This window comes from Cucurbita pepo, chromosome 10 (genome assembly GCF_057944985.1).
Source record: "Cucurbita pepo subsp. pepo isolate OVF chromosome 10, ASM5794498v1, whole genome shotgun sequence".
In the NCBI taxonomy this organism is placed as follows: Eukaryota; Viridiplantae; Streptophyta; class Magnoliopsida; order Cucurbitales; family Cucurbitaceae; genus Cucurbita; species Cucurbita pepo.
The window spans coordinates 14,951,850-14,976,529 of record NC_141807.1 but is presented as its reverse complement, the minus strand read 5'-3'; the positions used below and the strand labels follow the sequence as shown (position 1 = coordinate 14,976,529).

At 35.4% G+C, this 24,680-nt stretch overlaps 1 protein-coding gene and 2 non-coding genes across 3 annotated transcripts in view; 2 read left to right on the top strand and 1 right to left on the bottom strand.

Annotated features, from left to right (window-relative positions):
* The window catches only part of LOC111805576 (uncharacterized), a 76,260-nt gene extending 52,730 nt beyond the window's left edge, over window positions 1–23,530 (top strand). Inside the window, exon 2 of the mRNA XM_087127865.1 lies at window positions 22,544–23,530. Within this exon, the coding sequence (XP_086983991.1) occupies window positions 22,544–23,530 (987 nt within the window). The remainder of the gene's footprint in view (window positions 1–22,543) is intronic.
* Window positions 8,101–8,173, bottom strand: TRNAA-UGC (transfer RNA alanine (anticodon UGC)). Its single transcript has one exon. It is a non-coding gene; the product is annotated as a tRNA-Ala (tRNA).
* TRNAP-AGG (transfer RNA proline (anticodon AGG)) lies at window positions 20,968–21,039 on the top strand. Its single transcript has one exon. It is a non-coding gene; the product is annotated as a tRNA-Pro (tRNA).
* Window positions 23,531–24,680: the final 1,150 nt, after the last annotated feature.

Genomic DNA, 24,680 nt, shown 5'->3' with positions numbered 1-24,680 from the left:
AGAACCTAAGGGCCACTATTCTCGGACAAGAACCAAGAAATCATTAAGAAAAGAGTGTGGTATCCGACAAGAACCAAGAAATCATTAAGAAAAGAGTGTGGTATCCGACAAGAACCAAGAAATCATTAAGAAAAGAGTGTGGTATATAGAACCATGTACTTAGAACCTAAGGGTCACTATTCTCGGACAAGAACCAAGAAATCATTAAGAAAAGAGTGTGGTATCCGACAAGAACCAAGAAATCATTAAGAAAAGAGTGTGGTATATAGAACCATGTACTTAGAACCTAAGGGTCACTATTCTAGGACAAGAACCAAGAAATCATTAAGAAAAGAGTGTGGTATCCGACAAGAACCAAGAAATCATTAAGAAAAGAGTGTGGTATCCAAGCACCCACTATGAACATGGTTAAAAACTTAGCGCCACTATTCTCAGACAAGAACCAAGAAATCATTAAAAAAAGAGTGTGGTATCCAAGCACCCTCTTTTAACATGCAATCCGTGCTTCGAGAACCCACCGAAAATGGGTCATGACTCCGTTTTTGTTTTCACTTACTCCTCCTACATTGGTATATTCTTCTTTGCCAGTAATTTCACATAATTTAACATTTTAAAAATCGGTAAATTTACCGCCACTAAAAGTTAAGTTGAGGCTAGGTCACTATTCTCGGACAAGAACCAAGAAATCATTAAGAAAAGAGTGTGGTATCCGACAAGAACCAAGAAATCATTAAGAAAAGAGTGTGGTATCCAAGCACCCACTATGAACATGGTTAAAAACTTAGCGCCACTATTCTCAGACAAGAACCAAGAAATCATTAAAAAAAGAGTGTGGTATCCAAGCACCCTCTTTTAACATGCAATCCGTGCTTCGAGAACCCACCGAAAATGGGTCATGACTCCGTTTTTGTTTTCACTTACTCCTCCTACATTGGTATATTCTTCTTTGCCAGTAATTTCACATAATTTAACATTTTAAAAATCGGTAAATTTACCGCCCCTAAAAGTTAAGTTGAGGCTAGTTTCACATAGTATCATTGTCTTTGAGATAACAATTGTTTTCTATTTTATCTAAATTTTTTAAATATGGGTTCATTTCTAAATGCATGCTAACACCCTTATTGTTGAATAAATGACATGAAACTAGTTTCACATAGTAACGTTGCCTTTTTCTCCTATTGGTGGAAGGATAATAGGTTGATAATACCTATAGGGTAGTTTTAAGCGTGACAACCAAACTAATTTTTTTTTTTTTTTGTTAAAAATTAGAATTATAACAATCTGCCTAAAACCCTCCGACTAATTTTGCTTCATTTCTAAATGCAAAGTAGAAAAATAGAAAACTTCATGTCTCCATCTTCTAAAGCCAATAAACCAAAGGGCCTAATATAGTAGAGAAATAAAAAAATGTTACCCTCATCTGTGTTGTGTTGTGCCATAAGTGATCAATGGATGTTGACTTTGATCAATTCTTACTATTTTTTTTTCTATATTTTGAAACTATTTTAAGCACTTTTCTCTCGTACTCCTTATAATTTTACCTTTTAAGGTTGTAAATATATATGCACGGTAACTGATTATCAGTCAACTGAGTTAGGTGGAAATAAATTTTGAAGATAAAATTAAAGTATTAATTTCGATGTCATCTTTACCTGAGTTTTGGGATATTGTTATTAATGAGATTCAATCTAATGCCATTAGTAATTCACAATGATAATATTCAAAATAGTTGACAAAAAAGAATAGTCAACATAAGATATTTGAAACAAATAAATATTTTGTCCTATGTGGTATATCAAATCACTCATTTGAAATTCCTTAATAATAAACCTCAAGTCTTACATCTTTTATAGAGAAAAGTTCCTTAAATAGAAGTCTTATTAGATACTTCTAAGCATTTAGAGATCAACCAGACACAAAGCTAAACATTCTAAAAAAAAGTTAGGGGTTAAACTTTTAAGTTAAGGTAATTTAAGAAACTTATGATTTTTATATTATGAAGAGTGATTCAATCTAGTGGACCCAAGAATTGAACCGAACCAAACCAACTAGTTAGTAACATGATTTAGTGGAAGCATTTTCTCGCAAAGTAGAAGCAATAATGGAGGGTTTGAAATAATATAGTTTTCACCCCTTGTTTCTCGAGTGAATATTGAAATAATATAGTTTTCATGTTAAGTTTTGCACGGAAGAAAGAAATACTGGGATGTAATGTATTATTTCAATTTGTTTGTAATATACAACAATATATAAATTAACTATAAGAAGTATATAAAATTACATGTTCTCCAAGAGCTTCAATAAACACTGGAGGGTTACTTATGCAACCACTTTAAAGGTGCTCAAGATCACAACGAGTTAGATAAAACAGGTCTAGAACTTTGAATCCAATAACTTGAGTTTGACTTGTGATAGGATCTCTCTTCTTGTGGAATCCGCATAAAATAGGAAAACCATTCCAAAATCAATTTTAACAAGGGGTTCTATGGTGTAGTAGTTAGCACTTTGGACTTTGAATCCAAAGACTTGGGTTCAACTCTCGGCAGGACCTTTAAGAAGAAATGACTTTGATGCGAAAACACAGAATAAGGAACGACAACATAAATTTTCTTGAGGTGTATTTATGCATAACGTCTTGGGTCAAGCTTGGAACTTATAGCCCAGCATGATATTGCATCTAGGGAAAATATTACTTCAGGGATACCACTTCATTACCTTATATAGCCTCTCGGGATAAGGATTCATACAACATTTCATAAAATAAGATCTACTGAGAAAACTCGAAAAAAAGGTGACTTCGACAGTTTAGTTGAACTGGCCATATCATCGTTTGCGCATTTTTCGCATCGCCGCCATCTGAAACTCGGCCTGTACAGCCACATTTACAGCGTTTCTCTCCTCGATTTCTTCGTGAAACTTAAAAATGGATGTTACAAGAAAGGGCTAGGGATTTATTTGATAACTTCTCGTGGATCGTAGCCTAAGATATTTGTTACCAAAGTTCATCCAAAATCTGATTTATCGCTGGAGATAAAACAAAGGATTTCTTATTGGGTAGCCGATTCCAGGGGTTTCAAGGCCCTATTTCTTCATTGAACCCCTTCCATATCCTATCTTCAGACTAAAGGAATTGGTTTGGAGGAACGTCTTTGAGTGTAGGACCTTAATTTCCAAAAATCGTTCTCGGTATGCAACTCACTCGAAACGCCAAATTTTCAATCTCATGGGTAGCTTATTCTACGATGTCTCAGCTCTTGATTCCTTCATCAAGTTTACTCAACTTCTTCCTCTGAAGCTAGAGGAATTCTTAATTTGAAGGTAAAGGGATCGTAGATAGGAATTTTGACTCTTATCCCCAATTTAATTTTGAAACCTATTTCCTTCAATTTGGCACGCTCTCGAGGTTATTTTTCTTCGTGGTCTTCTATGGAAGCATTCCTTGGAGGTGCAGAAACTGATTGGAATCATTCCTGCTCGACAAGTCATCAAGTATCCTCGGATTGGATTTTCAAGTTTTTCTTGAAGTTCTTCAATGGCGGATTGAATTGGGGGAATGGTTTCTTGGCACTTTCAGCACTCTATTCCTTCATAGAACTTGTGGGTAATCTTGTTAGAAACTTTAGGAATAAGTTTGAAGAGAAATGGTGGAGGATTGCTCTCGAATTTGGAAGAAATCGGAGAGTAGGAGACCCATAATCTAAATGCTTATTGCCTTCGATTTGGGGATCGACCTTTCTCGATTCTTATTCCGTATTGTTGCTCCTACTTCAGACTTTATAGGAGGAGCTTAAACCAACATTGAGAGCTCCAGATTCTTCGTTATTTAGAAGTTTGAAGAGAAATGGTGGAGGATTGCTTTCGAATTTGGAAGAAATCTGAGAGTAGGAGATCCACAATCTAAACGCTTATTGCCTTCAATTGGGGGATTGACCTTTCTCGATTCTTATTCCGTATTGTTGCTCCTACTTCCGACCATATAGGAGGAGCTTAAACCGACATTGAGAGCTCCAGAATCTTCGTTATTTAGAGTTCAAACTTTCTGGATAATTTTTTGGAGATATCAACTCCGATCATAGCCTTACCGACCTTGGCTTTGAATACTAGTCGTTGGATGTGATGATCCGTGCGTGCTCGTTCTAGATCATATCAAATTTTGGAGGAGATCCGACGGTTGAGATTTGAGTTCGAAAGATTTTTCCCGGATGGTCACGGTAGATGCTCTGATTCGAATTAGAGTGACATTTCTGTAATTATCCAGTCTTCCAGGGGTATTTTGGTAATTTGCCACTTTCTGAATATTTTATTATTATTTTTCACCAAAAATCCATAATTTTTCTACAAATTTCTCATCGCTCTTTTATCATTTTTCCCTCTTTTTTAATCTTGAGATTCCTTCTAGATAAGGAATTACAAATTGGGAAAGATTGTTGATAATTGATAAAATGAGTTTTTTGCCCTTTTGATTTACTTTTTCCTTTCCTATCCTTTTCAAAAGGCCTTTTAACTCCTTGAAATTACTTGTTAGGGTACACGAGTGACTTGACTAAGTCCTTTGTTCTTGCTTAATCCGTTAATTTTTTTCCTTTCTACCTTTGGGTCTTTCATGGGTGGCTTATTCTTATGGGAGATAATTTACTTCATTTTTGGGATGTTACATATACATACTCGGTACACGAGTGACTTGACTAAGTCCTTTGTTCTTGCTTAATCCTTTAATTTTTTTCCTTTCTATCCTTTGGGTCTTTCCTGGGTGGCTTATTCTTATGGGAGATAATTTCCTTAATTTTTGGGATGTTACATATACATACTCGTTACAAACAAAAAATAAGAAGCAGACTCAAAAGAAGAACAAAAAATACTAGATTAAAAACAGAGGTTAGTCCATGGCCCACACTCCAAAGTCCGCTCTCATCCATGACCAACTCTTAGTTACTTGAAAAAAAATGATAAACATGGAGTGAGTACAACTTAGTAAGTAGCCTACTAGTAGGTTCTTAATCGCGACCATAAGCTAGGATATTACTTCTTGTTATGTTTTCGGGATCTTAAAACCTTCCCCTCAAATAACCTTCAATTTTCTCCCCCATGAACACAATTTTCTCCCCATCTATCTTTTTTTAAACCCTTTTGAAAGTTAAAGAGTAGTTTTGAAGTTTTTTTTTTTTTTTTTTTTGGAAAATTCAACCGTATTTAAAAAAAAAAAAATTATGAGTATTCTTTTAGATAAAAGTGCAAAGTTCAATGGTATTTTTATTAATTTAGATTATAGTTTTAAAAAAAATACAAATTTTTGTTTATTAAGTTAATATTAATTTTATTAAAATACATAACACCACATCAAAATTAATTTATTGGGACTAAAATTAAAACTAAAAAATCAATTTATTTTAAACTAAAAGATTAATTTATTTTAAAACTAAAAAGTATACTTTGTTTGACTAAAACATCCCTTATCCCAACTATAAAGAATTTAATTCCAAGCTCTCTTCTAATAGACAAACGATTTATTAACTTCTGTGGTAAGATTTCACTTCATCAATTTAAGTAGCGTTCAACTATAAATATCGAATTTTTAAGTATTGCTCAGCAAAGTAAATCTGTTGAAACTATCTATCAAAAGTGTTCCATAATGAGTTGTGGAGAAGTGTTTCCTTCAATTCAAATTTCAATTAAGGATGTCAATGACAAAAAAGTGCAAGAGGCTAGAAGGTTTGTAGTGGAAGAAAATAACAAGAGTCATGGACATCGTTTCATTTACAAGCTGTATCATGTGTCTTATTCATGGTTACTTAAATCTCGTTGAATTGGTGCACCTTTCACATCAGAGACATTTGTGCCTTAAACCAAGCTCTTTGCAATTGCGAACTTATTAAAAACTCTTTGCTTGCTGCAACATTTTCTTGACATAATTGGACCAAAGGACGGTATGGACGACCATAGCTCACTGAATTTGTCTCCAATCATGAAGTGTAACGTCAGATCTTTGTGCATACCATATTCATTAACTATAACACGGCAAGAAATTTTTTATGTTTTGACTGGGCATGCCATATTCTGTTGTTCTTATATATCTTTAGTTACTTGTGATTAAAGCAAAGAAGTATAGACATGGTTTCCAACCAACCCTTCCTTTATAGTTAGTTCGACGAATGGGTTTTTGTTATCATTTTATCGTTAACCCTTCCGCTCAATTTTGTGTTATGATATCATACAGGGATTGAGAATCGACCTTACTTGGACAAAATTATATACTGTTTGATAATTATTGTTGATAACATAGATAAATTGAATTATAAGCATGTTAAGTTCAAAAGTAACAAATTACTTGTACACTTTTACTTATAATATTCGTATTCTTTATATAGCTATAAGGAAGGGAGGGATAGAAAAGATACTCATAATATCATTATGACTATGCCATATTTCATTAATAAAAGAGAGTAATACATCCACAAACACACACACATATACTTCGAGAGAGAGAGGGCTTATTATAAGTAGAGATAGCATTCTAGTAGTTGTATTGCTACTTGGGGACAAGGAACTCGAGAACTTCTTTAAAAGATGAGAGTTTATGAGTAGGTGGCGATGGATATATCACATGCACAAAAAGAAAGTTATGCACCTTTGTAATAAAAGACCAAGGAATATCATCGTTATTTATAACTTCTATCACAATAATATAAATTCTGCGAGGACGACGTTCTCTAGTCATACCAACCAGACCGTTCACCACACGATTGTAGATGAAACGATGTCTACTATTCTCGTTATTCTTTTCAACTTCGAACATTCCTGCATTCCGCACTACTAGGATATTGACATCCTTAATTGGTACTAAACCATCTAAAGGCAACCCTTCCACACGGCTCATTCTAACACCTTTGGTAAATAGTTCCAAGAGACATTGTTAGGCCGATTTTGTTCATGAATACTTAAGAATTTGATATTTATAGTTGTAGTTGAACGCTACTTAAATTGATGAAGTGAAATCTTCCAATGGAGTCTAATAAAGCGTTTGTCCATTAGAATAGGTTGGAATTAAATTCTTTATAGTTTGAGATAATAGTTGTATTCTTTAAGTCATTGAGACTAGTGTTACTAGTACTTGTTAGTATATTTGAGTATAAATATTAAAATGATTAGTTATTAAATATTGTTTGAATTAAAGCGTTTATAATTCAAATGATCTTCATAACATAATTCATAAAAAAATAAATAAAATAATTAGGAAGCATTTATGTGCTAGATCAAAATAAGATGCATAAAAAGAACTTGCCGTAATTATTTCATTCATCGACCTTTAATCTTAAAAGTGACTTAAAATATTGCAATATTGTGATTCAATCGCCTATTATGAAATTAGGCCCAAACTAAAAAAATAATATTTAAAAGATGGAAATATGGATCTTTTGAGGAATTCATCAAATTCCCTCTCCACAAGTAGCAGTATATAACTACTAGATTGCTTTCTTTACACTTAGAATAAGTCCTCTCTCTATATGTGCTTGTGGGACAAGATTGCTTTCTTTACACTTAGAATAAGTCCTCTCTCTATATGTGCTTGTGGGACACTAGATTGCTTTCTTTACTTACCATAAGTTCTCTCTCTGTATGTGTTTGTGGGACATTACTCACTTTTATCTATAAGAATGGCATAGCCATAATGATATAATAATCCTTATATAAGTATCTTTTCTTTTTCACTCGTACCCACCTTATACATAACATGTTAAATTAACTCATACTTAAAAAAATAATTTCTCTCTTTTGGAGATGCTAGCCATAATCATATAATAATCCTTATATAAGTATCTTTTCTTTTTCACTCGTACCCACCTTATACATAACATGTTAAATTAACTCATACTTAAAAAAATATTTTCTCTTTTGGAGATGCAGGTATCGATCCCCGTACCTCTTGCATGCTAAGCAAGTGCTCTACCATCTGAGCTACATCCACACAATTTTTGAATCACAAAACCCTAAATTTTCCGTCATCAATAATAGTGAAAATGAAGAAATATTGCTACCCAACATGTCATGAATAAGGAAAAATTGAAAAGACATAATATATTTAATAATAGATAGTCTTATTTTTGGAGATGCGGGGTATCGATCCTCGTACCTCTCGCATGCAAAGCGAGCGCTCTACCATCTGAGCTACATCCCCATGATTTTTACATCATAAAACCCTAAATGTCCCATCATCAATAATAGTGAAAATAAAAAAATATCAAACTATTAATAACAAATAGTTTGGTTTGGTGATGCGAGGCATCGATAATTGTGAAAATGAAAAAATATAATAACAAATTAAATACTTTCTTTTGGAGATGCGGGTTATCAATCCCCGTATAACTCGCATGCAAAGCGAGCGCTCTACCATCTAAGCTACATCTCCACAATTTTTACGTCACAAAACCCTAAACGTCTTATCGTGAATAATAGTGAAAATGAAAAAAATATCGCTACTCATTATGTCATAAATAAGGAAATATTGAATAGAAATAAAATAGTAATAACGAATAGTTTCTTTTGGAGATGCGAGGTATCGATCCCCTTATCTCTCGCATGCTACATTCCCACGATTTTACATCAAAAAACTCTAAACTTCCCGTCATCAATGATATTGAAAGTGAAAAACTATCCCCGCTCATTATGTCGTAAATAAGGAAAATTTAAAAAAAAACTAATATATTTAGTAACCGTTTCCTTTGTTGATGCATGGTATCGATCCCAGTACTTCTCACATGGGATGCAAACGCTCTACCATCTAAGCTATATCCTCAAGATTTTTACATCACAAAATCCTAAACATCTCGTCATCAATAATAGTGAAAATAAAAAAAATAACACTATTCATTATGTCATAAATAAGGAAAAATTGAATAGAGTTTTAGTCCAACTGGGAGTTTGTTGGGTTTTATGTCCTAAAACTCATAGTTTGTAAACAAAAATATATTCTATTTTCAATAAAGTTATTATTGTTGTTTATTCAGTAAAAATTGTTATTGAATAAAGTGAACTTTACGATCATTAATCTAAATCCAATAAACTAAGAACACTCTGGCTATAGTATGATTACTTGAACTATATGTAGAGACATAAAGAGTGGATCAAATTCAAGTATATTGTCAAAATGATCTATAGTATAAGGATAAGGCTGAGTACCTTGGGGACACTATGGATGCGGCCCACTTTTGTATATGCTATAAACAATGTGTTCACTAAATTATACATGTGGAGACATGTGAGTGGGGGCGTCCTATGCAATGAGTATTGCATAAGATCGGACCATGAAGAAAACCACTCTCACTTTATAATGTCGTTTACTGTTGAGACTGATTTTCTTTTCATTCGATAACCTAGGTAACTCGGTTTTAATCCTGAGCTAACCATAAACTCCTGTTTATTTGGAATTATCCTTAGATTTGCACGGGTGAGAGTGGCTCTAGTTCGCCGACTCAATAGGCCTCCCATTTCAGGGGTAAGACTGGGTGAATGGCTGGGGACGTGGGGTGCAAGATGGAATTCACTCCTACCAACTTTTAGGGATAGAAGAAAGGTAGTTCCCTTAAGCACTGACTCCAGGTCTTGAACAAGGGGCCCCACCCTCTCATTGTCCTGAGAGGGATTCGGTTTACTGGTTGGACCACAAACCAATTTTTCATTAGAGGATCAGTGAGACATAAGGAACAAGAAGTAACTTTAGGGGTAAAACGGTAAATTGACCCAGCTCTAGTTACGAACACCCTGTGAAAGATTAACTTACTAATCATGGTTATATCAAATGGACATAAATATATCTATAGTGAGAGGAGTGCAACTACTAGGCTATAGTGGAGTGTCCTAGTAATTAACGAATGTTGGTTAACAAGGTTGATGAGTTTAGTCGGTTAATCTTGGATCGTTGGAGCCCATGATCTATAGGTTCATTAGGTCCCTCTGCTAGCTCATATCGGACTAAACCATAGAACAGTGTGACGAGTGAGTTTGAAGTGTTTGAATTCAAATTAGGGAATATGTGCTACATATATACGATATATTTAACCGTATTTTTGTTTTATTTACGAATTAAACAAAAGGAGAGAATCTGAGATATTTAAATAAGATTTAAATATCTTAATCAATTATGCGTCGGAATTGATTGGGATTGGCATTTGAATTAATATTAAATATTAATTAAATAGTTTAATTAATCATTTAATGTTACTTTAATTTCAAATTCATTATTCAAATTAATTGTTCAATTAAAATGAAGAAAGTCAAAATGTTGACTTCATTTAATGGAAAAATCCATGTTAGTGGAATTTTGAGGTGTCAAAATTTGGTTTAACCAAACTTGCATGCTTGCCAAATAAACCCCACAAGTTTGAGTGGAATTTTGAGTGTCAAAATTTGGTTAACTCAAACATGCATGCTTGCCACATAATCCCAAACATTTGAGTGGAATTTTGAGTGTCAAAATTTGGTGATCTCAAATTTGCATGAACATGCAAACATGACTCTTTAAATAGAGTGATCATGGTACATGGAAGGTCTTCTTCTTCTTGGTGAAAAACCTTGAGAAAAACCTCTCACAAACACTCTCTTCACATATAAAAAATCCCTCCCAAGTTTAGTCACTCACCAGATTCCACAATCCCGTTATAAGGCCGGAGGATAGTGGAGAAGACACTAGTGGTGGTTCGAAACCGGTTCGTGAGGAAAAAGAAGTTTGAACTACAAAAGGTTAGTATCTAAACTCATTAAGTTTTAATACTTATGAACATGCTAGTTATTTACTATAATTGTTGTTCTAAAAGTGCCTAAGATCCAAATTGCTTCCGCATGTGTTATATTAACACCATCAGCAAAACTATGGTAGTGCTCGAAGGTGAATGGTATAAAAAATGGGTCATGCACCGTAAACTCATGGGAAGATCGTTGATGGAATCGATGCAATCGACGCTCCCCTGGATGGGTTGCCAATAAAAGACCTAACATTTGATATTGACTCTTTTGAAGAAAGAGCCACACAATCGAACAACTCAAAACGTCGCGGTAGCCCTGAGAACTCTAACACGCACAGGGAAGGACGTGTAGAAGAGTTAGACATTAAGCAAAAGATCATGCTAAAACTCTTTAGCGATCTGACGAAAGACTTCAGGACATCAACACCAAAAATTCATTGTTGTCCAGTGGATAGGATATCTAGCTTTCACCCAAGAGACCCAGTTTCGATTATTGGCAATGGAATATTATTTTCTTATTTCATTTTATTTTACAGTTTCTATCTTAGATTAAAAAGACTTTTATGAACTTCGTACCTTTGTTAGAGTTATGTTATAGATATTTTGTTCAATTTCAAATGGTTAATGCGATAATCCAGTCGTTTTCGAGGTCTCTCTTGTTGAACGACATCATGGTTGAGATGAGAACCTGAGTGAGTTTGACAAGTTGGGCGGTAGAGAACCACACCTCAAGCCAAGTTCATGTGGGCTTAACAAACTTAAAATCCAAGAACACAACCCCTTAAATGGAAATCGGGATGCTAAGGAATTAAAAAGCTTTATTTTTGACGTAGAACAATACTTGAAGGTTACTGGAACTTGCTTATAGAACCTAAGAGTTACGTTGGTCGCAATGCATCTCATGGACGATGCAAAACTATGGTGGCGCTCGAAGGTGAATGCTATAAAAAATGGGTCATGCACCATAAACTCATGGAAAGACTGTTGATGGAATCGATGCAATCGACGCTCCTCTGGATGGGTTGCTAATCAAAGACCTGACGTTTGATGTTGACCCTTTTGAAGAAAGAGCCACACAATCAAACAGCTCGAAACGTCGCGGTAACTCTGAGAACTCTATCACACACATGAAAGGACGTGTCGAAGAGTTAGACATTACCCAAAACATCATAGTAAAACTCTTCAGCGATTAGACAAAAGACTTTAGGACAACTACACAAAAAATTCATTGTTGTCCAACTGTTTGGATATTTGGCTTTCACCTAGGAGATTCTGGTTTGATTCTCTGAAATTGAATATTATGTTCTTATTTCTTTTTATTTTATAGTTTCATCTTTGGTCACCAATTATATTTAAACTTTACCTCATTTGTAGGGGAACTTTAATGATCAAGTTCAATAGTATCTCAGATTAAAAAGACTTTTATGGACATCGTACCTATGTTAGTGTTATGTTATAGATATTTGTTTCAATTTCAACGAGTGGGGTTGAGGTGATTCAAATGGTTTATGCGATAATCCGGCTATTTTCGAGGTCTCTCTTGTTGAACGCCATCATGGTTGAGATGAGCACCCGAGTGAGTTTGACAAGGAGACCCGAATTTAAACTTTACCTACGTTTGAGAGGCACTATAATGGTCAAGTTCAATGGTATTTTAGATTAAAAAGACTTTTATGAACTTTGTACCTTTGTTAGTGTTACTTTGTACCTTTGTTTGTATTACTTTGTACCTTTGTTAGTGTTATGTTATAGACATTTGGTTAAGTTCAACAAGTGGGGTTGAGGTGATTCAAATGGTTAATGTCACTTTATTTGATTCAAATTGTTAATGTGATAATCCAGTATAATAGTTACAGGTTATTTCCAAGGTCTTTCTTATTGAACCCCAACAAGGCTGAAATGATTGAGACGAGCACTTGAGTGAGTTTGACAAAATTGAAATAAAATCACTAAAAAAAATCAATAAAATTGAAAAAAACTTAAGAAAAAAAATTAGCCTTATGACACTTCCTTCAACTCGAAGGGCAGTAAATCAAGGATTCCTTCACCGAAGACCCATGATCCAACTCCCAACATGGAAATGATAAGCTATAGAATCATTCCAAGAACCTCAATGGATGGGTTACAAACTCACATTACCAATCTCGACAACTGGACGTGTCATCGGCGTTAGAAAAACGACCGCATCAGAGCAAGTCATGGGGATAGAGGATCCCGTTGAAGGATGATAGGCCAACCGTAATCTTCAGCCCAACGAGCCAAGCTTTTGTAGAAGCAAGAACCCTTGTATTAAAGAAATTAACACCTTCTTATACAAAATTTGGATCAACCAAGAGATAAAGCTAGAATTAGATGATGAGATAAAATTGAGAAACAAGATTTAGAATCTTTTTCTAAGTGGAGTCACTTCACAATTGAACTTGATCAAGGCTTGATTGAATTACTCGGATGCAATCTACCACAAGAATTGCATGAAACTTAGAAATGACAAAGATATGCTAAGATTTCTATAAGGGGGATCTCTCAAGACAAAGATATGCTAAGATTTCTATAAGTGGGATCGTCTCAACTTGAGAGATCAATTTCATTGATCACAAATATGCTTTTACATAATCATTTGTGGGTATTTATAATCTCCCAACAAAAGAAGTTAGTGGCCGTGATTTAATCTCGATCCCTTTAAATCTCCATAGAAGACGAAGTCAATTTGAGCATTACAAACTTTATGAAATTAAAATAATAAATAAAGTTTTCTAACCACTCATGAAATGATGCTTGCAACTTCATCCACTACTTAAACCGTGCAAATATTTACTTTTGAATCTCCAAATGGTCTTGACTCAAACGAATCAGCTTGTAACACATGAAATGATGGTTGAACCTAGCCTATCCAATTTTGTAGATGAAGTATGAATGCTTGTTGAATCTTCTTGGCCTTGGGTTGTGTAATAGGTCCAGTTGGAACACCGTGATTCATATCATCATCCCCCTCTTCAAAAGGATTCGTCCTCGAATCAGAAAAATCATCACCTACATCAAAAGGACTCAACTTAGCAACATTGAAAGTATTCGTACACCGTGATTCTTATCATCATCTCCCTCTTCAGGATTCGTCCTCGAATCAGAAAAATCGTCACCTACATCAAAAGGACTCAACATTGAAAGTAGAATGTATTGACAATTCTACGGGAACATCAATTTTATTGTTCCATGCAATAAAATGAATCATTTTACTAAATGTCTTATAGAGCATTTATAGTCAAATAAAGAATTCTTATAGAGCATTTATAGTCAAATGAATAATTAGGAATCCACGCTATCTTTAGATCTACAGACCCACTCCCACTCTCAATTCATCCACGCTGACATTAAAATGAAAATTCATCAGTAAAATTATTTATGCTAATTCATTGAATTTTTAAAAAGAAATCATCTCTAAATTTAGATAAGATAGTAAGTTATACTACTTGAATCAGATCTAGTGAAGGTCGAACGAACACGTGACCTTCAAATCTTAAATATTAGGGTCTCCCAACTCAGGTCTCCCAACTCAGCTATCCCCTATAACATTGAAAATGAAAATTCTGAAATTTGAAAAAAGAAATAATCACTAAATTTAGATTAAATAGTCAAGTAATTTTAAAAAGAAATAATCACACATTTTAGATTGAATATTTAGGTTATGCAAGTTAGTCAACTTGAATTTGGTGGGGTGAACGTGGATCAAACACGTGACTTTCAGATCTTCAGTGACGCTCTCCAAACTGAGCTATCCTCACTAACATTAAAAATAAAAATTCATCGGTAAAGATATTTTCACTACTTCATTGAGATTTTAAAAAGAAATAATCACTAATTTTAAATTGAATAGTCAGGAGTCAAGTTATGTGACGTGGATCAGGTGCGGTGAACGTGGATCGAACACGTGACCTTCAGATTTTCAGTCTGACGCACTCAAAACTGAGTTATCTTTGCTAATATTTGAAAAAAAAATCATAAGTAAAGGTATTTCTACTAATTCATTATATTTTAAAAAGAAATAATCACTAATTTTAGATTGAATAAAGTTATGCAACTTAATGAACATATGCAACCAAGTGCGGTATTTCCACTAATTCAATATTCATTGAAATTTTAAAAATAAATAATAACTAATTTTTTAAGATAATATTTGAAAAAAAAAATCATAACAAAGGTATTTATGCTAATTCATTATATTTTAAAATGAAATAATCACTAATTTTAGATTGAATAAAGTTATGCAACTTAATGAACTTATGCAACCAAGTGCGGTATTTCCGCTAATTCATTATTCATTGAAATTTTAAAAATAAATAATAACTAATTTTTTATTGAATAGTCAGCTTATGCAAATGAAAACAGGTGCGGTGAACGTGGAGATTAAACACGTGACCTTCAAATCTTTTAGTTTGACACTCTCCCAACTGAGCTATCCCAGATAACATAAAAAATGAATAATCACATGTTTTAGATTGAATAGTCAAGTTATGCAACTTAGTCAACGTTATGCAACTTAGTCAACCTATTCCAATATTCAATCTAATGCTCTCCCAATTAAGTCATCCCAGATAACATAAAAAATGAATAATCACATGTTTTAGATTGAATAGTCAAGTTGATAAAAAAACACAATGCTCTCCCAATTAAGTCATAATTAAGTCATCCTAGATAACATAAAAAATGAATAATCACATGTCATTTTCATATTAATGAGCAAACTGAGGTGGTTAATAGAACATTAGGAGCATTGCTTAGGGCTATTATATGTAAGAATATTAAGTCTTGGGACGAATGTTTGCCACTCATTGTTCACTTTTTGAAGTTGCTTACGGATTTAATGCACTGACGCGTCTTGATTTGATTTCTATTAATTCTAATATTTTTGTGAGTAAAGCAGCCACAAGTAAGGCAAATGGGATCAAAACATTGCATAAAGAGGGAAATGAGACAATTGAGAAACAAAATTTCAATGTTGCTTCAAGAATTAACAAAGGACGAAATGAAATCATTTTTCAACCCGGTAACTGGCTTTTGATACATTTTCGCAAGGAGTGATTCCCATCTCAAAGGAAGACAAAGTTACATCCAAGAGGGGATGACCCTTATCAAGTCCTTGAAAGAATTAATAACAATGCATATAAAATGATTTTCCAGAAGAATTTTCAGCACATTCTACTTTCAATGTTGCTAACTTGAGTCCTTTTGATGTAGGTGATGATTTTCTGATTCGAGGACGAATCCTTTTGAAGAGGGGGAAGATCATAAGGATCACGGTGTTCCAAATATTTCAACTGGACCTATTACACGATCCAAGGCCAAGAAGATTCAACAAGCATTCATTCTTCATTTACAAAATTGGATAGGCTCGGTTCAACTATTATTTCATGTGTTACAAGCTTATTAGATTGAGGAAGGACCATTTGGAGCTTCAAAAGTGAATATTTACACAGTTGAAGGAGCAAATGAAGTTGCAAGCATCATTACATGAGTTGTTAGAAAACTTTATTTATTTTTAATTTCATAAAGTTTGTAATGGTAGAATTGTCAACTTGACTTCGTTTTTTTCTTTTGGAGATTTAAGGGGATCGAGAATAAATCCCGGTCACTAACTTCTTTTGTGGAGACTATAAATACCCACAAATTATTATGTAAAAATCAGATTTGTGATGGATGAAATTGATCTCTCAAGTTGAGAAGTTCCCCTTCAAAATCCGAGCATCATCTATGCAAGTTTCATGCCATTCTATTGGTAGAATTGCATGTGAGCCATGTAGTCACACTTTGTCACTGTGTGTTTGAGTGAAATTCTCAACCTTCTACTTATTTTTTGGATTTCTTATGTGCGTATTCATTGTAATTTATCCTTATACAAACAAGTTTATTTTTGTAGGGAATGTATTAAGCACATGGATTTATTAATTACGGTGAACTTTTGTATAAAACGAAGTAAATACAAATAAAGTAACATCAGATAGAAGTAAACATAGTAATAAAAACAAACTACATAAACTTAAACAAAGTTAATCCCATTTTACAATATAAATATGGTTCAACTGTACCAAAGACGTAGTTTTGAAAACTAGCCACTCGAGATCCATCTATGTTTGGAAAACTAAAATAAAGAAACAATAAATAAATAAAAATATTTTTCAAAAACTTAGTTTGGTGAGAAATTTTGCTTCAAATTCAAATGTTTTCTTTTCTTTTCTTTTCTTTCTTTCTTTCTTTATTTATTTTTTTTTTAATAAAAGGATAAAACACATAATTTTGAAATAAAACAAAAAAAAAAAAAAAAACAAAAACAAAATAGTTATCAAATGGGCCTAATTTTTAACATATCTATTCCAAAGGAATGCATGGGCTCTAGTGGCAATGCTGCTTCAACTGTGTGATAGACCATGTGAAGTTAACATGAAAATAATAGTAGGTTCTAAAGCATAAAAATATGTGGATAAATTTCATATATTGAGGTGCGGAAAAGATATACACACGAGCAACTAAAAATGATAGATCCACTATAAGGGCATTTGGTCCTGTGGTATGATTTTTTTTTACAAATTAGGTGGAATGAACAAACAAAAATAATGAGTTTAAAATTACCAAACAAAATATGTGGATAAATTATGAGTTTCAACATGTTTGCTACTTTTATCTAAAACTTGATCACTAGTTTTTCTTATTTGCATTGTAAAATTATGTATTTCTATGGATATCATTTCTATTTCTAGAATTGAAACAAAATTATGTGGATAAATTTCAAATATTGAGGCGCATAAAAGATATGGACGACCAACTAAAAATGATAGATCCACTACAAGGCATTTGGTCTAGTGGTATGATTCTCGCTTCGGGTGCAAGATGTCTCGAGTTTGATTCTCAAAATGCCCCCAACAATTATATCAAATTGAAGCATGCAATATAATAAGATTTCAAATAGGTTTTTTAAACCTTGAACCAAGAAGTAAGTCAAATGGATATTTGGAAAGAAAAAAAAAAAAAAAGCTATATTTAATTATAATTTACCAGTGTCTTTATAACATGTTAATTGAAGAGAGCAAACAACAAAAATAAACAAAGGAAATTTGTGTATGTATGATTCTCTTTAAATCTTGGAAACTAAGAGGATTCCTCTCCTTTCTTGACATGAAGACTTACTTTTTCGGGACTTGGACCATAAACAGTCATCTACTCTTACTCCTTCTCCCTTCTCTAAGAATCAACATAGCATAATCATTCCATGAAGGCCGAGGTAGTCTTATAAAAGAAGATGAGGGTACCACTTTCAAATCATTCCATGAGGACTTGAGAAAGTTTTGTAATAGAAGATGAGGGTACCACTTGCAAAATTTCTATGTGAATAGAGAATGAACCATATTTTTGGGAGATAAGATGAAGCCTCGAGCCTAACTTCAAAGGCATTACACAAATTGTTCTATGATATTTTTTCTAGGAACTCTTTGTTATGTTGTCCGTTGAAGGTTTCAGGATAGGGACACAGATTCTTTATTGCACTGATCTCCCAATAGAAGTTTTACCTAGGTCATCTGTCGTCACAATTCTTTTAAGAAAGATGCGCCCAAATAACCAGTGAACAATAACATTTAAAGAAGTTTCAAAGAGCGAGAAGAGGATTGTGATAAAAGTTGCCCTAGGTAAAACTTCTTTAAATGTCTTAGTCAATCATGACCTCAGAATGAGGAGTCTCTTGGACAACAAATGTCTTAGCCAATTGTGACGTCATGATTGCTCAAGGCGTGTTGCCCAAATGATCGGTAAACAATAACATTGCCCAAATAACCGCCTTAGGACAACAAATCGTTTACAAGAATGGCTGAGACATGCAAGATGCAACCATAGGCAACACGCCTTGGGCAATCATGACTGTGACATCTGCCCCCACACAATTTATTGGATGAGGCTGACTTTAGATCTCTCAATGCGCTTCTAGCTGATCTCATAATGAGGAGTCTCTTCCAACCTACTAGGTGCTGTTGAAAATCATTTCTCGGTTTGTTGAGTCTTCATGTCTTCTCTGTTCGTGTCTTTCCTACTTTCTTCGCTTGAAACTTTTTCTTATTTGTATGACGTCATACCACCTGCTTCTGCTTGATGTCTTATTGGTCGAAATAATAACGTTTCAAGTTACTAACGTGGACAACAAGGTTAGTCCGCATCCATAAGAGCAATTGGATTCTATATGATGTCTTCATAATCTTATGGATAACTTTAACTAGTCCATAGTATTTTCACACAAGTTTTTGGTTCTTGTTGCTTTGAACTCGAAGTTTATCTGAACTTAACTTATATGAACTCTTTATTTTTCTTGAAATTATTGTGGTTGACGCTTCCGACTGACCCTTCTCTTCATCCATCTAGATGATATTTCTGTGTGAACATGTGTTGCTTCAGTAGTTTGTTTCATGTAGTGGCAACAAGGTTTCTATTGAGGTTGGCTCACTCGAGCTCCCCTTTTCAATTACAACAATAGCAGCAAGCATAGATTCATCATGGCTATGATTCTTTTTCAACTGTAGTATCGACATCATTTTCAACCCTCTTGGTTGATGAATGTTTTTCTGAATGATCGTCGGGTTAGACTCCATTACTACTAGATATTTTGCTAGGGGCATGTAAATGACTTTGTGTTTCAGCAGGATGTTCATTCCTGACACGACGTTGAAGTCATCCATTTCAACTATCACTAAACAATTTGCCTAGTCCAAGACTCCAGCTTGATTAGAGTTCTCATTGTGACTCTTAAGACAGGTAAAGCTTCCAAGTTGACGGCGTTCATCTTTCCTGTATCTTGATGCCAAAGGATGTTAAACTATTTTGCATCGGTCTCCATCATGAGTTGTGGGTGGCTCTAGAGTTGACAATGGTATTCCTTACTACTTTGTGCTTTACCCAAACCTCAACATACATAATATATATATATATTCATTTAACTATAACACATATGGTCCATGGAAGAATTGTAACTCTTATGCTCATTCACATTATAATGGCTATTACCTAAATTATAACCTAAAGTTGATAATTGATGTCCAATTAGCCAACCCTAAATTTGTAATCATTGTGGAGTGATTGAAATTACAATGGAAGTAGATTAAACTCCTAGTACCTTAAATGAAGTTGGTCTCTTCTAATAAAACACGAATTTCTCTTTAATATCATTCATACAATTATGCTTCATCTTGAACCTACTAAACATGAAACTAAAACTGCATTCAATTTAACTCCATTTATTGAAAACTTGAATGACGTATAAGATATATTCTTGATATTTCATATTAGTTAAGTTTTTTTGTAAAATCACAATTAGACAACAACAAAGATGAACTTTGGTCTGTTTATTATTTTAAAGAAAATTTCTTTCTCCATCTTATTCCTAATAACTCTGCAACTAAATTCATATTATGCTAAGAAACAAATTTTTTACTAGCAAGAAGTAAAATATGCAACTGTAACTAAAATTTCATCTAAACAAACTTTATTGCCATACAACATAGATGACAATTATAGCCTTCAAACAAAAACTAGAGTAGTTGTGGTGAACGGGATAGAAACTCTAGTGTTCATCCATAATATACAACCACTACCTAAATTATGACCTAAAAATTTGAAAACATAAGTTGTAGTTGAAAATTACATAAAACAATCCCCTAAATCCAAGAACTCTGTCCAATTAGTAAATCCTAAAGATAGTAGCTAACATAGAGTAATTGAAGCTCCACATGAAGTAATTTAAAGTTCTAGTTACTTAACTAAAGTTTATCTCGTCTTTAATGAAGCATGAGTTGAACTTAAGTTCATGAAATGTTTATAGACTCCAACTCTTAGTACTATTAATGCAATTATATTTCATATGAGTTTGTCATAAATCAAACTATGGTACATTCAATACAACTTCATTTGCTTGTCATACGAAGAAAAATAGAAGAATTAAATTAAACAAATTAATGAACCGAGCCGAATAAATCCAACCCAACCCAAACTGATTAGTTTGATACATTTGTTGGGTTGTAGTTTATTTGATAACACTTGCATATTAGAACAATTCAATATTACATGCCTTACTTACAAGTAAAATACTAGATCATCAACTTTTTGTTTTATAGTCCAACAACCTCTCAAAAAAATAGATTTCAAACTTGAGAGAAAAAAAATATATTGAGTAGGAGTTAAAAATGTTGCATTTTTTTAGAAAGGGCATTTGGTCTAGTGGTATGATTCTCGCTTAGGGTGCGAGAGGTCCCGAGTTCAATTCTCGGAATGCCCCTATGTTCATTTCTCAAAAGATGAGTCTCAGAGAAAGCAATTCAACAGCAACCTTACTACTTCACGACGATCTTTTCTGTTCTGAGGTGTTCGGCTACGTGTAACACGTTGTGCCCGACCACTGTTCTGAGGTGTCCGGCTACGTGTAACACGTTGTGCCCGACCACTGTTCTGAGGTGTCCGGCTACGTGTAACACGTTGTGCCCGACCACTGTTCTGAGGTGTCCGGCTACGTGTAACACGTTGTGCCCGACCACTGTTCTGAGGTGTCCGGCTACGTGTAACACGTTGTGCCCGACCACTGTTCTGAGGTGTCCGGCTACGTGTAACACGTTGTGCCCGACCACTGTTCTGAGGTGTCCGGCTACGTGTAACACGTTGTGCCCGACCAAGTCAGGCCCAGGGGGCACGTATAAGAGCCCGCCTGGTGGGTTCATGTACACGTACATGGGCCATGTGTGAAGGAGTACCACACATCCAACCTTACCCGGAATGCTTATGTAATGTCATGTTAAATATGTTAAGGGGCTACGTGTAACACGTTGTGCCCGACCACTGTTCTGAGGTGTCCGGCTACGTGTAACACGTTGTGCCCGACCAAGTCAGGCCCAGGGGGCACGTATAAGAGCCCGCCTGGTGGGTTCATGTACACGTACATGGGCCATGTGTGAAGGAGTACCACACATCCAACCCTACCCGGAATAGAAAAGCGCCCAAGTTTATGAAAAGTTAGGTCCCGCTCATATGTTGCATGTGTTTGCATTCCTAACCCGTGGGGTGACTTACTGAGTATTTCATAAAATACTCAAGCTACATGCTACGTACATTTTTCACGCAAGGCGCCAATGTACGGTTGACGGCGGAGCTGAGGCCACCATGGAAGTTGGAGACGGGATATTTTTAGGAGTTTACTGATATTTTTAGGAGTTTACTGATATTTTTAGGAGTTTACTTTTATTAGACTGTTTTAAGTTATAGGATTGAGTACCATTTTATTTGGATTTATTTTGGATTCAGTATTGAAGGTTTATTTTCGGAGTTTAGGTAATGTTTTGGATTCATGAATTTTTATGAAAGACTATTTCAAGGTTATTTATGATGAGCTTCCGCTTAATGAGATAAGTATGCATGGGTGACGTCACTAATTAGGTTAAAGAAAATTAAGGGCGTTACAGTTGATATCAGAGCCCTAGGTTATAGATCTTGTAGACTAGCTTACAATGTTGGCCTAACGTACTTCCATGGTCCTCCAGCAAACGCGCCGTCACCGTCAGGTACGCCTTTTTTTTTTTTTTTTTTAATAAAGCTTCTTAATTAATGATGTATGTAGTAGTGAATGTGTGTTTTGTGGTAAATGATATGATATACATGTTTCATATGTTGGCATGAGTTATGATATGTCATGTACTATCGGATGGTTATGATAATGCTATAGTTGTATGTATGCGTGACTTGCATGACTACGAATGTTAGAATAGAATGTATTAGATATGTATGTGATGTAGTGGTTACATGCACTATTTAGATGCCACCTAGAACTCGAGGAGGAGGTCTTAGGGGACGACCCCCCACTTAGGGGTAGAGGAAGAGAAAGGGGACGTAATGGGAGACAAGAGGATTCTGTAGAGCAGCCTATTCCGCCACCAGCGACACCTCAGGCCGCACCAGATCCTACAGCTGCTCTAGTAAATGCATTACAAACTGTGATTCAAAATCTGACTGCCAACCAGCAAGCGAATGCTTCTACATCAACTATGGAGGCTAGGTATTTGCGGGATTTCAAGAGGGGTGACCCTCGAACTTTTAAGGGGGCATCTGAAGATCCAACGATGGCACAAATGTGGCTGAGGTCCATTGAGTCAGTATTTGTGTTGACCAACTGCCCTAAGGCCCATAGGGTAGAGTGTGCTATGTTTATGCTGTGTGATGATGCAGAATTGTGGTGGCAGGCCACCCGCGACCTTATTAGTCCTGAGGGTGGTGCAATCTCGTGGGTGGAGTTCAAGGATGCCTTCTCTGAAGAATATTACCCAGAGGATGTCCAGTTGCGAAAGCAGCAGGAGTTTACCCAATTGAGTCAGAGGGGGCGTAGGGTTACTACCTATGCCAGGGAATTTTCTAAGCTAAAGCGTTTTGCCCCAGAATTAGTGAACACAGACTACAAGACAGCCCAACGATTTGTGCTGGGGTTAGATATGAAGATTCGTAAAACTGTTGAGGCGATTGCACCTGCCACTTACGCTGTCGCCTTGAGAGCAGCTAAGTCTATGGAAGGACTTGATAGTTCGCATGAAACCCCTTCATCGTCAGTGGGACAAAAACGTCGTCACGAACATGAAAACGAATTAGATGGCAAGCCTAAGTGTAATAAGTGTGGGAAAAATCACTGGGGTAAGTGTTTAGGTCACATTAGAGCCTGTTTTCGGTGTGGAAAAGAGGACCACGTGGCCAAGGATTGCTCGGGAGGCGGCACAAAGGATTCTAAAAACTAGTAGGGGAAGTTACGTAATGGGAACAAGTGGATGAGATAAGAGAAAAGTATCCAGAGTTATTTCTGGCTAGGGAGACTTTCGAGGACGAAAGTCCTTTTTAGGAGGGGATAATGTAAGGAATCGAATTTTTGTTTTATTTATTTTACATTTTATGCTAAGATTTTATTTTTGCTGCCAAAACGAAAAGATATTATGCTGCATTTATTGTCGCTGGAAAAGGTATGATTTCTAGCAAGGAAATTACTGCCTTAATGGAAAAGTCATAAAGACCTTTTATATTCCTATATACAACTCTCCTCCTTCATTGAAAACAACTTTGGCTCTCCAAACGTTTAGGGTTTTCGAGGGTGGCTGAGAGTACGGAAAAATAGAGAGGGTTAGCCAGGAAAAATGTGTGAGGTGGTTCGCTGGATTTTCTTCGGTGAGTAGCCGGAGGGAGAAGCAACCGAGGCTATCGGTGTTGAATATCGTTGCGCGTCAGTCGGAATAGGCGAGGGGTGTCGTCGTGTCGTCGGAATCGGGGTTGTGACGTCGTCGTTGGTGGCGCAGCGACGATTAGGATTTTTGCGAGATTTCGGGTAAGGAAGACGAAGGAAAAAGGGTTGGGTTCACGTTTGGCCTCTGGACCAGCCCACGGAACGAACGCGAGCCCTGTGCGTTTCGGCCCAACACGGACGCGCGCTGCAGCCTTGGTCTCGGTTCCGCACGTGTGCTCTCGGCTCGGCTTGACGTGTGCTCCGTCAAAACCCGCGGCTTGGCTCCGTCAAATCCCGCAGCTCAGCTTGGCGGCTTAATTGGTCGGCTCGGCAACTCGGCTTGGTGAATTGGTATCACTATAATATATCGATTCCAAGGTTTTTGGCCCTTCCGAAGCCGTTTCTGCCCTTAGTATTACCATCCGAGGTCAGTATGGCTCCTAAACGTTAAAGACAGATTAGGTCGAGGGTTTATTTTGATAAATAGCATGAGGTTTGGCTAGGGTACCTTATGAAAGGTTCTAAATTTTTATGTGGTTATCATAGGACATATTTAACCGCTGGGATTAGCTCGTTGTGAGTGACTTCAACCAAGACCATCGAGGTAAGTGACCTTACTGTTGAAGTTAGCTTTCTACGTGTTGGTGTGTGCCCTGTGGCCCCTGCATGCACCA